A 17,800-nucleotide genomic window follows, 5' to 3' on the forward strand; every position below is an offset into this window, starting at 1 on the left:
TATACAGCAACTGGCTTGTACAGTGTTCTTCCAAACAAAGTAAAAGCTCACTAAGCAAAACATGCTTAGAAAGATTATTGAACATATCATGTCTTATTCTTTTGACTTTGCATGTGTTATATTTGCAGTCTGTTTCAGTATTAGCTGATGGGCTTTATGCAGAGCTGTTCCAGAGTGTTACCCCTTCCTACCCCAGTGCCATGTGTTTCACATGTCTGAACCAAACCACTGGTGGTTTATTTCAGAAGGTCAATTTTGCAGATTGTTCCTTTCACTTGGAGAAGTGATGCATCCAAATGTTTGATACACATACAGATGTAGGCTTATAATTTGATGTCATTTATGCGGCATCCCAATTAGGAACATTTATTTAGGCACTTTTATATAAGACACTAACATTTTCAGAAGAGATCGGGCAAATAGAACTAAAAATACTTACACTTGTGGCCCACTGCCCCCAGTATGATATAACCACTCCACAAGCCTTTATTTCTGCTCTGAAAACCGAGCTATGGAAAGGCACAGTCCATCTCTGGTATTGCAGCAGCAGCAAAGAGCCACTGTGCTTATGATGTTATTCTTAACTAGACCTTCATGGCAACTTCAGGGAGAAATACTTGACCAGACTGAGGGTAGCGCTCCACATTGTGCTTAATCTCATCTTATTGTGGGCCATTGCCAAAATGGACTGTCCTGTTCTGGTTGTTTCTGCTTGTCCCCTCTTTGCACAGCTTATGCAGCTGTGGGATGAGTTGAATTAAAGGGCTGATCTGGCAGAAAACCAGCCTGACAGTGAAAACAGATTCAGTGCCATAGAACAGGTCTGGCTTGGCTCAAAACTGACCAGAGATGTGCAGGGGAGCAGCTGAATCCTCTGGGCAGCAGTACATGGTGAGATGTGATTGAGTGAATGTGGGGCTGCATCCTGACTAGTTATAAGTGATCATTACAGTTAAAACGTGTGCTAGATCTCTACAGCAGCACCTCTCGTGTTCATGCAAACTTCCTTGAGAGGAGAGGGGATGTTTTGGGGCTCCCTCACACTGTCTCTATACCCTTTTTTCCCCCTTGTGTTTATGCTCTGGAGTGAAGCTTCTTTGCAACAGACAAAAGTGGGAACTGAACATTTAAAATCCTGTGTCACCTTAAACTGCAGTGACAGGATTAACGTTACTTAGGGAGAGTCACTCCTTTGAATTTCCTGCTCTTCTCCAATGTAAAGGAAGCTGGGCTTTCATCTTCCCGGCTTTCAGGGAGCCTCAGGTAACCCCATGCTGGAAGGAAAAACAAATCCTGCACCAGTCTCATGTGGAGAGATCCTTTGCTTGTGCTGGGCCCTAGAACTGATGGACTGAGTAAAGTAACTTCCCACTGTGTGTGAATCGGTGTTGAAACCAGATTCCTGAGCTCATCTGGTGAAAACAAATAGGAAAATCTGCACTCCATCTCCCAAGACAACTTTTTAACCAAAAAGGGAGATTCTTAATTTGCATTTGCTGTCTAACTGGGATCTGTGAGTCTGTACAGTAACTATGTGGTTGGGAATGAGCTGTTGGCATAGAATGCTTATAGCAAATGGTGTAACACTGTCACATCTGTGCCTTACAGTCCTGCCAGTTTCTGTTGCACTCTTGCCTTTATAGACATTACTTCTGCAAGCCAGAGTAACTATATTCTGTCCTTTCCCGCTTGGGAATAAGTGCTTGGCAGTTGTCTTTACCTTTAGAAGATGTTCTGGGCAGGCAGCAGTTGGTGCACGTGTGTGTACATGCTCTAATGCAGCAGCAAAGGGCTGGGAGGGGGCTCTGCTGTAGGCTGCTTGTAAGTACAAAGTGTTTTAGGAACCAAATGACTTGTGATGCCTACAGCTAATGCTATAAGCTCTGAGGTCTTAGACACACCCTGGAGCTCTTACGCATGCAAAGAACAGATGAGATTTCATTGGAAGCATCCTATGGAGCAGCTGTAATGTGGATATTCTGTGCTATAGCAATCCAGTGGTCTGGTAGAAAAAAGAAGATTTATCAGTGCACAAAGATGTTCCATGACTTGCCTCTGTATTGCTTAATCTGGTGCTGGGAGGTGAGTTTGCTGCTGCCTTGCATTACTTGCACTGGTTTTAGCACAGGCAGGGCCGCTGGGGACTTAGTCCAGTGTCGGTGAAGAGCAGCACATACTCAGCGCTCCGATCTTTCAGTAGTATCTCAGTCATGAAAGCCAAGTAAGCAAAACTCTAATGGAAAAAAATACCAACCACAAAGCTTAACTTCTGGGAGAACATCTGGCTTCGTGCTGGTGAATCAAAGCGAAGGCGGAGGCTTGCTCTTCAGTTAAATCACGAGTTCAGGTCTGTATCACCCAGAGTAATTGCTGAATGATGTCCAAGTTAAACTGGTGCCCTGAGACAGTAAACTCACATGACAAAGCTCTTTTTCTCCTCACATAGGAAAAGTAGCTTATTTGCTCACCCAGAAAATGCAGAAGGTTCAGTGCAGCCCAGCTGTTCAGGGGCACTGCTGGTACAAGAGAGCTGTGTGGGGTGCTCACTAGTATGCACAGCTTCACATCCCATGGTTTTTGTAAAGCTGTCTTTCACTACAGCACAGTAAAGATTTATTGAGTGCAGCAATGTGATGGTCTCCTACTTTGTAAAGTTCATTTTTAGAAAAGACGCTGCAAAATTTATCTGCTTATGGGAATTAGATGCACTTGCAAAAATGAACCCAGTACTGTCTGCAGTCTTTTATCCTGATCTTTCTCTAATCTGTGTTCCTTTGGTAGATTTTGCAGATCAGGTAGGTAGGGCGTCACAACCTCTGCAACCTGCAGAGTGGATTTTCTCAAGTTCTACAGCACTTTCCAGTAACTGCCAGTGGAAGAATCATCTTGAGTCTCTGGACTAATAACTGTTCATTTTGCATCGGATACATTTGTCATCGTGAAAGTCAGCGTGGCCAGCTGAGCCAGCTTTGTCTCTGAGGCCTAACACAGTTTATCTTCCTTTAACAACTTTTTTGTTAGCAGCTCTTAATTTACAGTATTCTGAACAAGCTCATTCTGTGCTCTGTGTCTGAATAATTTTGACTGAACATAAATTGCTTCTATCTACAGGCCTTTGACAATAGGAAACTGGTGGGATAGGGACAGGTTATGTAAAAAGGCTTTTTGGCAGCAAAGCCAGAAGTGTGTCACCCCTGCGTGGCATTTTCTTAACTCCAGGTTTTCACACGGGAAACGGATTCGGCCTGAAGTTAAGCAAAAGGTTTGTACTGACACACAGGAGCTTGCACATGATGATTGTAATATGGTTAATAATGGGAGTTCCCGGGTAACTCCCATGAGCTTCAGTGGGAGAACAGATCCCGGTGATGTTGGGAAGGGATAACTGGAATGGGTGTTATTGTTTCATTAGGTACATGCGGGGCCAATATTAAGGCTAGGCAAAGTAGGTGGTTGCCAACTCTAGCAGAAAAGCAAATCGAGAAATGTTTTTTATTATAATTGGCAGGAGTGATTTTTATTGCATTGTTAAGAAAATTAATGTGGGGGAGAAGCAGGGCAAGAAAAAATACTCCCGGTTTACCTTAGGAAAGAGGCTAAACTGGTAGCGCATGGCACATTGAATCCCACGCTGCTGTGTGTTCTGCTATAGGGGTGAATGTGGATGTGATAAATTAACTGTTCTGGGAGGACGACAGTGGTCTTTGCCCAGTTAAAGCTCTCTGGATGGAAACTTTTCTGCATTATTTTTAGGTTTTGGAATTCACTTAGAAATGCTGTCAGGTTCTTTGGTAATAGAAATGGTGGTGAAAGCGTCCAGGGAGCTCGTTGCTCCTGCTCAGCAGGAGCCCTGGTCTTTGGTGGGAAGCCTGCCCTCATTTGTAAGGAGACAGAAGCGGAGATGGAACTGCGGGGTCAAAACCGGACAACGAATTAACTTGACAAATGCTGCAGCTCACTGAGCTGAAAATTACATAAACCCCTTCATTAATTTATATAACCCTCAGCATGCATCTACGGGAGAGCTGGAGTCAGTTGGTCTGCATGGAGCAGCCGGGGGAGGATGCCCTGCTAGCCCCATGCTCGCCTCCAAAACAGTGAGGGGTGAGCATCCCTGCATCCGGGGTGCTGCCGGCCACACAAGGCGCCCAGGGTGCTGGCTTGGGTGCTCCTCTCCAGAGCTTGCATGGCAGATGCTGTTGCTGATAGGCATGCTGCATGTGGAGCTACAGCTCCTCAGAAGAGACGGAAGCTTGGTCCGTTCTCTGCACACCCTGCAACACGGCAAGTTTTCCTGTGTTACATCAACCCTGGCAGATGAATGACAGAGGAGGAAATTGCTGAGGACTTGTCCTGTAATGCTCGTGTCTCATCTGCCAAATCAAAATTACATGCACCGTTACTCTGCTTCACCTCTGTGGAGTTTTGGGTTTCCTTGGTCGGTGGAAGTTGATGGCAAGTACAGTCCCTTACATAACTGGCTCTCTATGGAGACTTCGGTCTGCTCGCTTAATTAGGGATCTTCTCAAAAGTTAGATTGCGTGACAAATTACCCACACGCACATGTTGGTATTTTCAGCAAGGGAAGGTAAAATGAGGTTGATGACATTAGTTTAGCTTCAGGCATTTTTCAAGTGCTACCCCAAAGTGACATGATGCAGAACTACCACTTTCAAGTGTGGTAGCTCTGCATCCCACTTCCTTGCTTCTTTCCCCCTTTGTCCACGTTTTTTCCCAAGGCGGGCTGCAAACACAGGACAAGGTGATGGTAGTCAGCACCTAAGGAAAAGGTGATTATTTTTCAGGGAGTAAGTGGGATTTGCTCCTAGCTATAAAGCATCTAAGCAGAGTTGCTGCTCCTGCCCAGAGGATGATGATGGGATCTGCCCTATATCCTTCCTTCCCCCAGCTACTGAGTATGCGATAAGGACCAGGGGCCACCTTAAGATAGCACTGAGGAGGCTGTGGTGGTGGACCAGATTGTTGTGCCTCTTGCAGCATGGCAAGAGCAAGTCAGTGTTGCGATGAGCCCAAGGTTTGGAGCTCACCATACGCATGTGAGGCTCCTTTGAGATGTGACTGTACAAAAAGCTTCATGGCTTCAAGTTGCTTTAACTTGCAGAGCTCTTCAGCATACAAAGAAGAGCCATGCATGTTGTGTCCTCTCCTTTGAGTGCTCATCAGGGTTAGGGGCTGTGGCCGTGCAGTACCTTGCTGCCTGTTGCAGAAGTGCCATGGTGGGCTCTGAACAAGAGAGACATCAGAAAACACAGCAGCCAGCTATTCATTAGTCTGGTTTAATAGGAAATAAGGTTCAGGTAAAATGCTAGGCTAACACAACTATCCTGTCTCTCAAGTTTTTTCATTGTACAAGAACTTGAACTTAGTTGACGTTTCTTCTCATGCATTGCTACCAGTAAAATTCCAGCATGTTGAATTACACTCTCCTTTGCTGATCTCCATGCTTCAGACTGTCCAATGATGATTGACAGCCACTAAATAATTGTGGAATTGATGCACAGAAGGACTTCAGTCCAGAGCTGTCCAATTCTTGCATGTCTTTCTGGCACACAGGAAGGGCACAGAAGCCAGATGAACTCGAGTGCTGCCCGGCCGGTGGGAAGATGGGGCTCACTTCTGCCACTGTGTGCCGAACCCTCAGGTTTGAGGGAGCAGTGACCTTCAGAGAGATCTGTGTCCTTCAGCTTGCTGTAGTGTTGTCTGTGACATACTGTGACAAAAATGGAAGGATAAGTGATGCTAGAAAGATCAACAAGCTGGAACCAGCCAGTCAACCTGCTTTATTTTTTTCCCCTTTCACTGTTGGCCTAAATTTGTCCTGTCCTATTGGGTTGCCAAAACTTTATTTTTCTCCATGACTGCAGTTGCCCTTCAGAATGGGAAGAAAATTTTTCAGAATGTTACAAAAGTACTGGTGATAAATGTAATTCAGTGACACAGCGCTTCAGTGCTTTAGCAATTGTGGTTTGGGCTTTTTAAGCCAGGTTTGCTACTTACAGACTTTGCAATGGTCGCAGGTATCTTGGGGCATACAAAATCATACGTAATGCTAAATGTTTCAGAGGCAGGGATAGCTTTAGATTGCTGAACTTTTGGAAATGGTACTCAAGAACTTTTGGTTGTTGATAAAAAAGTATCTTAATTTCTGCTGTTTGTTTATAACAGGCAGAATTCTTTGCTGTAGGATGTTCTCTCTTCATGTCGTTTTAATAATACCTGTTTAGGAAAGTAATGCAAAACCGGCAAGCTGTCAGCATGTATTAAGTAATCACCTGTGGCTTTCACCATTTTAGTGAGGTTTTTCTCAAGTTAAAATAAACCTTTTCTTTTTTTTATTTTCTGAGTATGCTGCTTCCGAACATGACATTAAAATAAAAACGTACATGTTGGTAAGGACCTACATTAACTGTCGTGTTCAGCTGTGGGCAGAGGTCTTGCCCTTCTGCGAAAGAGAGCCCTCTCCAAATGAAGCCCACTGCAAATCCAGCCTCTCCCTCATAGCAGTTACTTTCAAAACAAGGCACACACCCTGCGCTATTGATTAAGTCAGCAGTGAGATCCATCTACTGATGCTCTGTTGATCCGCAGCATGTGAGGAGACTCAGGATGGTGAGCCCGTAGGAGCACAGTCTCTTTCCTGTGTTTTATAATGTATTAAGCACAGTGAGGTTTCAATCTCTCTTAGCCCTTAGATACCACCATGTTACAAACAGACAAGCCCTGCTAATAATGCATGGAGAGACAGGGCCAGAAGCTGTGAGGAGATATTCCTGCAGAGAGGATCTCGTTGTTTTTGAGGGCAGTAAGATGCATAGGTGAGATTGAGAAGAGGGTGGATGAGGTGAGATGCTAATGATAAGATAGTCTTTGAGCACTTGAGCTGCAGCTGGTGCAACTTAGTGAAGCGTATTGGGCCATCAATATTCCTGTATCGTAGCATTTTTCATTCTTTTTGCTTAAAGGGAGGTTTTAGCCTAAGATTTTGAGGTACCCATCTGTGCAGTTGAGCAGTATATTAGGAGGAAAAAGGAGGAGAGGTGCTACACCTGTGTGACTTGTCTTCTGGTCTCTGTAGCCTTGTGTCATTCCTGGTTGTTGGGCACCACAGACCTCTCATATGCCAGTCCTCTTGGTGTGATCCTGGTGGTGGAAGATGTGGGGCTGTAAATCGCTAATGCTCCCTGTGCCTCTCACTGGGAAGCAGGTCCAAGGTAGACTTTGAGGATGCCCCCTAGCAGGACTGGCTCCTCCAGGAGCAGGCAGAGGCTGCTCAGAAAAACAAGGTCAGGCTGCCTTTTTTTTTTTCCCCTATTTTTTTTTTTGGTGAGCACAGGAATCAACAAAGCCGTGTTATATAACTTCTATTTATATCCCACTTGCTCACTAGCTGCAGGCATACAAGAGTGGCTGAGAAGGGAATTTAATGAGCTCTCAGGGCTTGCTCACCTTCCAGAGCGGGTAGGAGCCAGCTTGTTTTTGAAGTGCGTCAGCAAATGAAACTGGTGGTGGGTGGGTGGTTTGGGTAGGTGGACTGACTTGTTGCTATGGTTTTCTTTAATTCCTCTGTCTCTCAAGAAGATCTTACACTTCTTACCCCCCCCCCCCCCTTCTTTCCTTTTGGGGAGTCTGCAGACTTCCTTGTTTCTCACACCTACACAGCGCTTGCTGGTTCGGTAAGGAAGTGGGATTCATGCTCCTGCCATGCAAGAGCCTTGCACAGATTAACTGAGTGACCCAGCGGGTGCGTGCTCCCACATGTATGCCGGAGGAACTCAAATAAGACTCTGTGCTGAAAGCAGGTCAGGCCCCGGAGTCTCCCACGCTGTGGAAGCCATCTGCTCTGTCTGCGGGGGGATTCAAACCCTGAACCCCACAGTCACGTTTCTACCTGTCGTTCCCCCACTGTGCCTTCACCTTCTGGTGGTCACCCAGTGCCGCTTCCCTGTCCCATGGGTTTTGTGCTGGCTCTGGAAGGGCACAAGGGGACTGTATCTCTGTGAGGTTTATTCTTACTTTCCTTTTTGTGAAATTACTTCAAATTGCATCAAGGTTTTAGGTGCAGTAGGAGAACATGTAGGCTGTACAGGCTCTTCCTGAATCAAGTGGTGAAATTCTGCGGCTGCTTTTACTTAAATCTGGTTGGGAAGGATAAGTGATTCCATGGGGTAGTCTGTGTATGCTTGTACCCCTCCAGAAACATCCTCCGGAAGGTGGGGAGGAATCTCCAGCACAGAGCAGAGCCTTGGAGGATGGTGTGTGGATGCCCATGGCAGAGACAGTGTTTGTCTTATTTGTGAGAAACAGAGCTGGGAAGTCCCCCTTCTGCTTTCAGGACAAAGTTTATTTTACAGTTTGCAAAAGAAACAGGCAATTGAGGTGTTCTGGCAGATTTTCCTTATGGGTTTACTTCAAACTGTGAAGTATGTTCAGCACAAAATACTTCAGCTGCCGTTTCCTTAAGCTATGCAAGACTAATGATATCTATCACTCACGCCCCAGAGTGATGGATCTTTAGGGAGCCAGGACATACGAAAGATTTCAAGAAAAGAGAGGAATCAGCGATATTTAAAATAAATAAATGAGGGGGAGAGAACGCAAAGTTGGGTTTGAATTCTCTGCAGTTTGAGCCCTTGCAATATGTTTAGGCAGAATGGAAAGGGTTGGCATTTGCACTCAATTCGGTGCTTGTGTTAGCAGTGCTGTTCCCCTCAAAATGTGGCTGCTTTGAAGTAGTCCAGCTAGAAGCAACCGTACGGGGGTGGCAGGCTCTTTCCGCAAGCATGAAGTAGCACAGAAGTTTTGCATTAGTTCATGCTGGCAGCCTGTCCGGATAACCCAAGCGAGTTAACATCCCCATAATAATTTCTGTCTAGTGTTGGAATAAAATGTCCTGAGCTGAAGCCAGGTAGCTGCTCTTTCTCGTGTATCTGGAGGGACTTTCCTCTTCGAAATATCCCTGGCAAAGTCAAGCTCACGGGGTATTTTGTGTTCGCTGGCATTAGAGAAATGGGGAGGGAGATGACAGCAGTTTGCTTTAATTTGTGAGGTATTTGCTGGGGCTTTGCTTTCCCTCGTTTATTGGAAATCAAATGTTTGCTTTCCTAGGGAATTCTGTGGGATCTGGTGGGATGGTCTGGCAGGGCTTAGTGGCTGTGGTCTGTTGAAACAGCTCCCTGAATTACAGAGGGTGTGGTCCAGCAAATGCTCTGTCCTCTGCGGCATGATGGCAATCTCTGTTTGGGTTCTGCAGCCAAATGCTTGCCTAAAATCAGGCCACCCTTCTTGCAGGAGGAAGCACGCATCAGAGCAGATGCATCTTCAACCCAGGGCTTGCTAAGAGGTTTTTAGCTATATTTCTCACAACGCGATCACTCAGGGCATACCGTCCAACCTGTAATTACAGAGCCTGGGGTAGGAAGTGAAGCTTTTTGATGCAAAACAAGTGAATGGTTGTTTCTTTTCTCAGTTGGGAAAACAGTTGTGACTTCAGGGCAGATGCAGATAACAGGTAACAGTGTAGGGGAGGCTGTTCCCAATAAAGGTGACAGCACACAGAGGCAATGCTGGATAAGCTTTTCAAAGGCAAGAGCTAAGAATAAGCTGCTTTCAGCTGGTTCCTCTCTTCCCCCACTCCTTACACCCCCATTTAACAATCCTACGCTGGGTGTAGACTCACTCATTGTTAAATTTATTGTAGGATAGTTAAATGTATAGTGGATTATTCAGCCTGGGGAAAGAGAAGGCTCAGGGGACACCTTATAACAGTCTTCCGGTACCTAAAGGGGGACAGCAAAATATGGAGAGGGACTTTACAATGGTACGCAGGGACAGGACAAGGGGGAATGGCTTTAAACTGGCAGAGGAGATTAGGGAAAAACTCCCCTGTTGAGGGTGCTGAGGTGCTGGCACAGGGTGCCCAGAGAAGCTGTGGCTGCCCCATCCCTGGCAGTGTTCAAGGCCAGGTTGGACGGGGCTTAGAGCAACCTGCTCTAGTGGAAGGTGTCCCTACCCATGGCAGCGGGTTGGAACTGGAGTTCCTTTAAAGGTCTCTTCAACCCAAACCATGCTGTGATTCTATGATTAGTTAGCTGGGTCTGCACCCTGTACACCTTACATAAAGGTGTTGTTCTGCTGCAGTTTATGGCTTCACTCTCCCAAGGGCAGATGACAGCCCTGCTGGTTAAAAAGAAGTTTGCCACCGATTTGCTGGTGCATGAGACATGGTGAGGAGCATTTGTCCATGCTGTGGGGTTCTTCTGCCTCTATAATCCCACTGCCCTGAACTGCTGGGTAGTTAGGCTGACCTTCTCTTCCACTCATCATCAGAAACTATATTATGTACATTGTATATGTCAAAGGTCTCGGAAGGCAAGGCAGGAAGGGAGAAGAGGTGAAGTGGAAATGTGCCCATGCCTTGCTGATTTTTTTATTATCTTTTTTTAATGTGATTCTGCAATCTGCATTTTTCATGATCTGCAATATTTAAGAACGTGCCAAAAAATAATAGCCACAGAAAAGTACATGAATTTGAATTAACAGCAAGCAAAAATAGTATATTCAGATTAGCAAACAAGGTAGGTACGCATTTAACGGTGTATGTAAATAATTGGAAAGGGAGAGGATGCCAAGTTCCTGGAGATAACTGCAGAAGAGACATTTAAAAAATAAAATCGGTGACTGGAAGTTAGTGACATACTAAGGAGCTCAATTACATGTTTCTAATCGCTATTAATCACTGGAACAGACTCCAGACAGACCTGGTTTATCATCTCTGATGCCTTCTGAAGAAAGATTAGGGTGCTTTTCTGAAGAAGATACAGTACTTAAACACAGCTTTGGGCATAGTTAATGAGTGAGAGCGAAGAGGTGATGGTGCTCGGGGGCCGGCCAGGCTGTAGTGATCAATGTGCTACAGTTTGAACTTGGTCTTTGATTTATTTTCTAGTGAAATTTGTCACTTGGTTCACAGCTTCTCTTCTGCAATATGTTTTGCATGGACCAGGGAAATTAAGTCATAGATGGTATGGTAATGGTACTTCCTTACCATCATCCTTTGGCTCAGAAGCAGTGTGATGGAGGGGAGAAGGTGTAAGGGGTGTATTTTGCCATGCATGAGGTGTCTGGTTGGATTTCTTTAGGAGCAGAGTTGGGTGATGGAGAGGAGAAGGAAGAGGAGGTTATTCCATATGTTTCCTGGTACCTGGTGTTATTAGTTGTTTTACTCTGTGATATTTTAATAAACCACTTCTGGTGTCTGGAAAAGGAATCTCCAGATTGTTGCTCGCTTTGCAGGTATGCAGTGCCCATGTTAGGTGGTTCTTCTTCCATCCCCTCAAAACAAATTCAGGCTTATCATAAGGCTTCATGTATATGCCTGTAAAATAAGCAGCATACTGCTTCTTGCCTAGTGCTTCCTACCTGTATGGAAACAGTGCACCACAAAAATAGATATATTCTCCAGCCACTGCAAGAGTTTGAATTTGTAAACTTTATGCAAGAAGATTTTCCCCTTTTGTCTCTTAACAAAGCTCTTTCCATTGCCCCACGTTAGTTTTGAATGAGTTTGTGTAGGTGGTGGTTGCTCTGTCTTTAAAAAGGGTTGAGAACCGAGCATGGTGTCCTGCATGTGGTGAGCGTGGCTGTCACGTTAGAAGCCTATGCATGTCACGCGTGGATGTTTTTGAGTTTCTTTCATTCTGTGGCTGTGTAATTAATTGCAATCACGTTATCGCTGATATTCTCGCATCAGAGGAGTCTTTTCATTTTAATCAGCTGCTTGCTGTGCTCTGGACATACATTGTGTGTCACTGAGATAGGTGTAGTTGTAAAGCTGTCTGCTGAACCTGGCATGCATAAAGCAAACCTCATGATCTTGTGTGTCATGTGATGTCCCTTGTTTGATGGCAGTAATACCAGTCATTAACAAAACAGTTGAAATAAAATACAGTTTCATGCTGCATGATTTTAACATTCATTCTCTAACAAGAGCAGGCAATTGGTCCACCACCAGCATCTTGAGGACAAGATGAAGCTCATATCTTCACTTTTCTTTTGGGTATCATTTCCTTTGGTACCTCATACTGGGATAGCCAGGTACAGTCCATGTACTGGTATGTTAGGGGTCACCATTCCCTGCCTTACTGTGGGTTTCTGGGAGATTTCAAGTCTCAGCTCGGTGGTGGCTGAATCGGCAGGGTCTGTCTGGAGATGAAAAGCCAGCTTGGGCTTCTCTGCCTGGTGCACATTGAGGGCAGCACTCCATCTTGCTGCAAGACACTTTGCTTGTGGGTTAGGGTCCCCTCAAAAGGACGGCTCATGTCAAGTGCTGCTGTGTCAGTGGTACGTTAGAAGCACTGTTCTTCAAAACCATGTACAAGTGTAGAGGTTTGCTGTTCTCCTTGTCGCAAGCTGCTCTCTTGGCATGCTTGCTCTTTCAGCAGTCCTGCTTGTTCAATGTTTATGTGCAAGCCAGGATCCTAGCATACGGTATTCTAAAATGGCCACTCCGTTTCCATTCTTAAAAGGGAGATTTTTGTCTTTTTTTTTTTTCTTTAGGGCTATATCTGTAAAGAAATTTTAGGACTTCTGTCATAATTATCACCACCAGTTACCTGCTCAAGTGCAACGTGCAAGATCACACCTCTTAAAATACAGTATCTTTGATAGCTGGCATGTGGTACATTCATATGTGTGAAGGTGTTAGGCATGCTGACCTCAACTGAAACAATCCTTTTGTGACAACCATTGAATGTATGCAGAGCACGTACAAGAAAGCTTTACTGGAAATGTTCGTTTCATTTGGGTTTTTTTTCTCTGAAGTGCAGTGGAAAGTCAGTTAAAGAAGCCTGAAAAGACGACAGAAATCAAGCCTGTCAGCACCTAACAATTACTCGCATACGAGGTATTTCTTCAATGTGGTTCATCTAAAAAAACTCTTTTCCTTCACCACTGCTTCATTACAGGGAAACTCCTCCTGTACCAGGCTCTTGAGATGTGCAGCCAGGTGAGAACTACTGCTCACCTGATGAGCAAACCATGGTATTGTTTCAGAAGAGGGTTACCCTTTCTAGAACTGATGGGTTACACTGGTCTAGCTGTAAAATAGTATTATAGGTATCCTCATTTCATAGTACTGGTAGAGTAAAATTTTCAAGATACAACTTAGATGCATTCCTCCATCTGTACTTGTAGCTACCATGTAACAGACTGTGCTTTGATGTGTTGGCTGTCCAGATAACCCAGCCATGGGTTTGGTTATTGGTCAGCAGCTCAGGGAAACTATGTTAACATGTCTCTGGGTTATGATTGTAGTTTGATAGCATTCTGTCCATTAGGTCTGGTCAGGTGAACGAACCAGTTTGGAACTGAAAAATAAATATCTGGATAAGTAAACTGTCATTCAGACAAAGGATGTTTTTATTTGGTTATAGTTTATAAGAAGATATAAACATTCTTTATATAAAGCATTGAATTAGAGAATAATGACTAAATGATACTACTAAATACTACTAAATGAATTGGGCACCCATATTATCTTGTGTCACGTCACAAGGCCCAGCAGTGTTTCTGTAGCAATGTCTTTCAGAAGAAGGCACCTCTTCCAGTGCCCTGGTATGTCTGATTTATTGGACTGTATAAGTGGATGTCAGGAGGAGGTACCAGTGTGGCTGGCTGTGCAGAGGTGTGATGTCCATGTTAGGTCCTTCTCCTCTTCCTCCTCTCTGCTAATCAGTAGAAGTAAGAAGGAGCTCTTTAAGACTTTACCTGAGATGCTCTGGGCAGGTAGGTGTTGCCATGGTGGGAGGGATATCTCATGTGAATATTGACCAACTTCTTTAAACAGTAGTGCTCTTCTGCTGTCTGTAATCAAAGATGCAACTTTATTAGTGTTTCAAAGTCATTCAGTGCAGTTCTGACTGCAGCTGCTTGGGAGTGATCAAAGGCAGGCGTACCAGAGACAGCCTTGTGCACTCGGCTTCGCAGGAAAGCAGACAGGATATATTGCTATTCCCATTTTAATTTGTTTTTTTCAATAAATCAAGCTTCATTCCTATTCATCATGTAAAGCTGTTGGATCGTGAGCTGCTGCAGAATGCTAACTAATTTCATAATACTCTGCATAAGGTGACCCACTTACAAGTTCATCCTTCAGTCGTGTTTAAGCTCTGGTCCTGATTTATGTAACAGCATATTGGTTTCATCAAGAATCGTCTGATCACTCGCTGTGTTGGCTTCTTTTTGACCTGTACATGATTTGTATTCTCCTCAATTTTAGGAAGAACTTTCTGCCTCTGCGCACATATGGGCAGAATAACTCTAATAAACCTTCTTATAAGTGGTTGGTGCTTTGAGCTTTTCTATCACTTAAAGATGTATTAGAATAGGAATTAAAAGGATCTTTAAGAGGTCTGCTACAGACGGGGCACTGGAAACTTAGCATAAAATGTCCATCACTACATTGCCCTGTTTGTGCGGTTTTGGACTGTGAGTAACATTGACTATGGTGTGTTATGAGTCACAGTCCCTTAGATTTGAGGGCAGGAAGGCAGGACAGTTCTTTTTCCTCTGTATTTTGCTCACATGCTTTTCTGAACTGAGAATCAAATTATAGATCATTCCATTGTCGTTACCTTAATTCATTGTACTTACCTTAATTATGTTGTTGAGAGTGTGCTGCCTAGATGTGTTGGAGCTGGCGTGATTTATTGTGCTTGCTTCTCCTTAAAAATGTATTTGCAAGTTGATAATAAGGGAGTTAATGTAGCTGAGACACTTGGGCTTCCTTAACAATAAAATACAAGTTTCCATTGCTCTAGGTTTCAGTTTACTGAAAACTAATTAACCTCCCAGTCCTTCAGGATATCATGCAGTGCAGAAAGGTGAAATAATCTGTATTCCAACCTGCGTATGAAGATACCTAACCTTTTTCATTTTCCCTTGTAGCATTCATTTTTCTGCCGACTGACAGAAGATAAGAAATCTGAAAAGTTCTTTAAGGTTTTTTATGATCGCATGAAAGTGGCACAGCAAGAAATCAAGGCTACTGTCACAGTCAACACTAGTGACTTAGGAAATAAAAAGAAAGATGAAGAGTCAGACCGAGATGTACCGAACAGGAAAAGAGGTAATCCCTGCTTGTTCGTTTCTGAAGCGACGAGGGAGTAAAATGCTGTGTTTTGAACTCAATTCAGTTGCTGCAATAATGCTCTGATCTCTGATCCCACAGAACAAAGTTCAGAGATCAGTGGTGCCCTGGCTCAGGATTTCAAGAGCTTCATCCCCTCTTCATCCATTTGTGAGATTGTGCTATTGAAATGATGAAAAGTATTTGAGATGAGACTCTGCCGCCTTGTCTATCGTGACAAGCTGCTCAAATCTGATCCATAGTAATGACCCTGGACTGTGGGTTGTGGTCAGTGCCTTCTCTAACAATAAGTGAAGAAATCCTATTTTTTCTTTGATAGCAGGTCCTTTTATTGTAACTCCTGATAGTTCTAGATGTGTGCACCCTAACCAATTAATACCAGAATTTGTAACTTTAATGTGGTTCGCATAAAAGGTGCAAAGAATGTGACATGATACCCTTTTAAACTCAAGACCCTCACATCACACTAAACATACTTACAAAAAGAACTGGTGATGAATAGCTGGCCTGCGTGTGAAACTAGCGGGAAATGTGTGAATAGATTTTTCTGGTCCCCTTTATTCATTTTGCCTAAGGAAGAGCTGTTCTTGTGTGTTGTAGTGAGAGAACCGATGAGCCAAATTACCGAGGAAGTACGGGATCAGTTACTGGAGGCCTCTGCAGCTACAAAAAAGGCTTACAACACTTACCGGAGGGAGGCTGATCCTGATGACCATTATTCGGCAGGAGAAGGAGCACAGTCTGCAGCAGACAAGAGCAAAGATGACCTGGAGATGAGTGCTGTGATCTCAATAATGCAACCCATCCTCCGGTTCTTGCAGCTGCTCTGTGAAAACCACAATCGGGATTTGCAGGTACAGTCTGGCTCCTTGAGCCGCCGTGCTCGTGTCGCTTCATGCAGTCACCACAGTTCCCATCAGTCTCATTAATCCTGTGTCTTTTTAAATTGATACATGACCAACTATTTTCTTTAGCCAGAAAAAAAGAGTATTTACATCTTGAGGGGCAAATACAGGGAAGTCCAGTTATCCAATGTTCAGTGGTATTTTCAATATATGTAAAAGATGGTGGGATGAACACCTGACATGGCTTTTTAAAAGTAGATACTTAAAGCAAGCAAGCGTTCTGCTGTTAAGTTACTGATCTACTTTTGACGGGGAAGGAAAATAAAAGAAGTCATATGGAAAAATAAAGAGTGTTGGGACTTTGGTTCCAGCAGCAGCATGCATTCCAGACCTATTCTGGAAGCTGTGTGTCTTCCAGAATTGCCTAAGTTAGATTTGAGTTAGAATTGAACAGGAATCACACTGCTTTCCAGTGAGCAGCTTCTCCCGGGTTTTCATGGATCTGTTCATGTGCACAGAGTTGAACAAATGGTGGTGGTGTCAGAAAAGCCTCAGCTGGAGTTGAATCTGGTGAGGGACATGAAGGGCAACAAGAAGGTTTTAGGTTATACCCGCAGCAGAAGGAGACTATGGAGAGCCATGGGTCTGCTGCTGAATGCTGGTCTCCTTGCTCTCTTCTGATTAAGACCAGCCTTCACAAACTGTACGTAGCTAAGGGACCAGAGCATCTGATGGGCAAGGAGAGACAGAGAGAGCTGGGAGAGGTCAGGCAGGAGAGGAAAAAGCTTGGGATATCTCACCCATGTGTACAAATACTTGATAAGGGGACGTGAAGAGGACGGAGACAGACTCCGCTCGATGATGCCTCATGGCAGGGCGAGGGGGATTGGAGTTTCCAAAGATCCCTTCCAACCTCAGCAGTCCTGTGATAATCTGGGATGTGTTTGTATAATTTAAAACAGTGAGCGCAGATCTCATATGTTGGTAATCTTCTCTAGCGCATGCCTCCGCAGGAGGTAAGATTTTTGCTTACAAATGGACAGCATTTAACGTGATTTTTATTCAGCATAACCACTACCACTGGATTAGAATTGAAGGCAAGCAAGGAGCTAGTGAGATGCAGTACAATGTACTAAATGCCATTATAAAGGAGGGATAATTGCCTTGATTGCATATTGTTATACAGCGCGCCAGAAGTGTAGGACCCTGCATGAGTGCTTTTCAGACATGCCAAATCACTTCCACTGAACTGGAATGCCCCGCTGCTGGCAATATATGAAATCAAATCTGTATGGTAATGTTCCTTTGCCATGAACGTGTACTTCTCATAGCATTTCATAGGTGCCGAGGTTCTGTACATCAGGGTTTCTCCTCATTCTCTCAAAAAACTATTTGATCTTTGTTTTGCCAAACAATTTGCATGCCGTTAGCAATGTTGGAGACAAGCAGGACGCGGTTTTATGTGGCAGTAGTCCAAACCGCACGTGCATGATCCTTTGCTGCTGCTGTCTTTGGCTAGGCACTGAAGGCTATAGGAGCAAAATTGGATTCAAGCCAGTGCACAAACTGGCCTGAGCGGTTCTCAAGTTAGATTTGAGTTAGAAGCGAATAGGAATCACCTGCCTAGTGCAGTTGTAGCTTTATCAAACCAAGTGTTTTACAAGCTGTTAGCGATTCTGAGTAGCCTGATGATGTGCAAACCCAAGAAAATGCAAGTCACGGCTGTAAGAGTCAGTATGTGTTTTGGATGAGGAGGAAGTCTTCCTGAAATGACTTAGGGAGTTGCAAT

At 44.3% G+C, this 17,800-nt stretch overlaps 1 protein-coding gene across 2 annotated transcripts in view; it reads left to right on the forward strand.

Moving 5' to 3' along the window:
* ITPR1 (inositol 1,4,5-trisphosphate receptor type 1) overlaps nucleotides 1-17,800 on the forward strand; it is a 171,001-nt gene that overhangs the window by 109,619 nt on the left and 43,582 nt on the right. For both annotated transcript variants that reach the window (XM_062630383.1, XM_062630384.1), the window contains 2 exons: nucleotides 14,965-15,145; nucleotides 15,767-16,020. In XM_062630383.1, coding sequence (XP_062486367.1) covers nucleotides 14,965-15,145; nucleotides 15,767-16,020 — 435 coding nt within the window. The remainder of the gene's footprint in view (nucleotides 1-14,964; nucleotides 15,146-15,766; nucleotides 16,021-17,800) is intronic.

Source organism: Pezoporus occidentalis, unplaced genomic scaffold (assembly GCF_034315485.1).
Source record: "Pezoporus occidentalis ecotype Australia unplaced genomic scaffold, CSIRO_AGI_Poc_V1 ctg35, whole genome shotgun sequence".
Taxonomy (NCBI): Eukaryota; Metazoa; Chordata; class Aves; order Psittaciformes; family Psittacidae; genus Pezoporus; species Pezoporus occidentalis.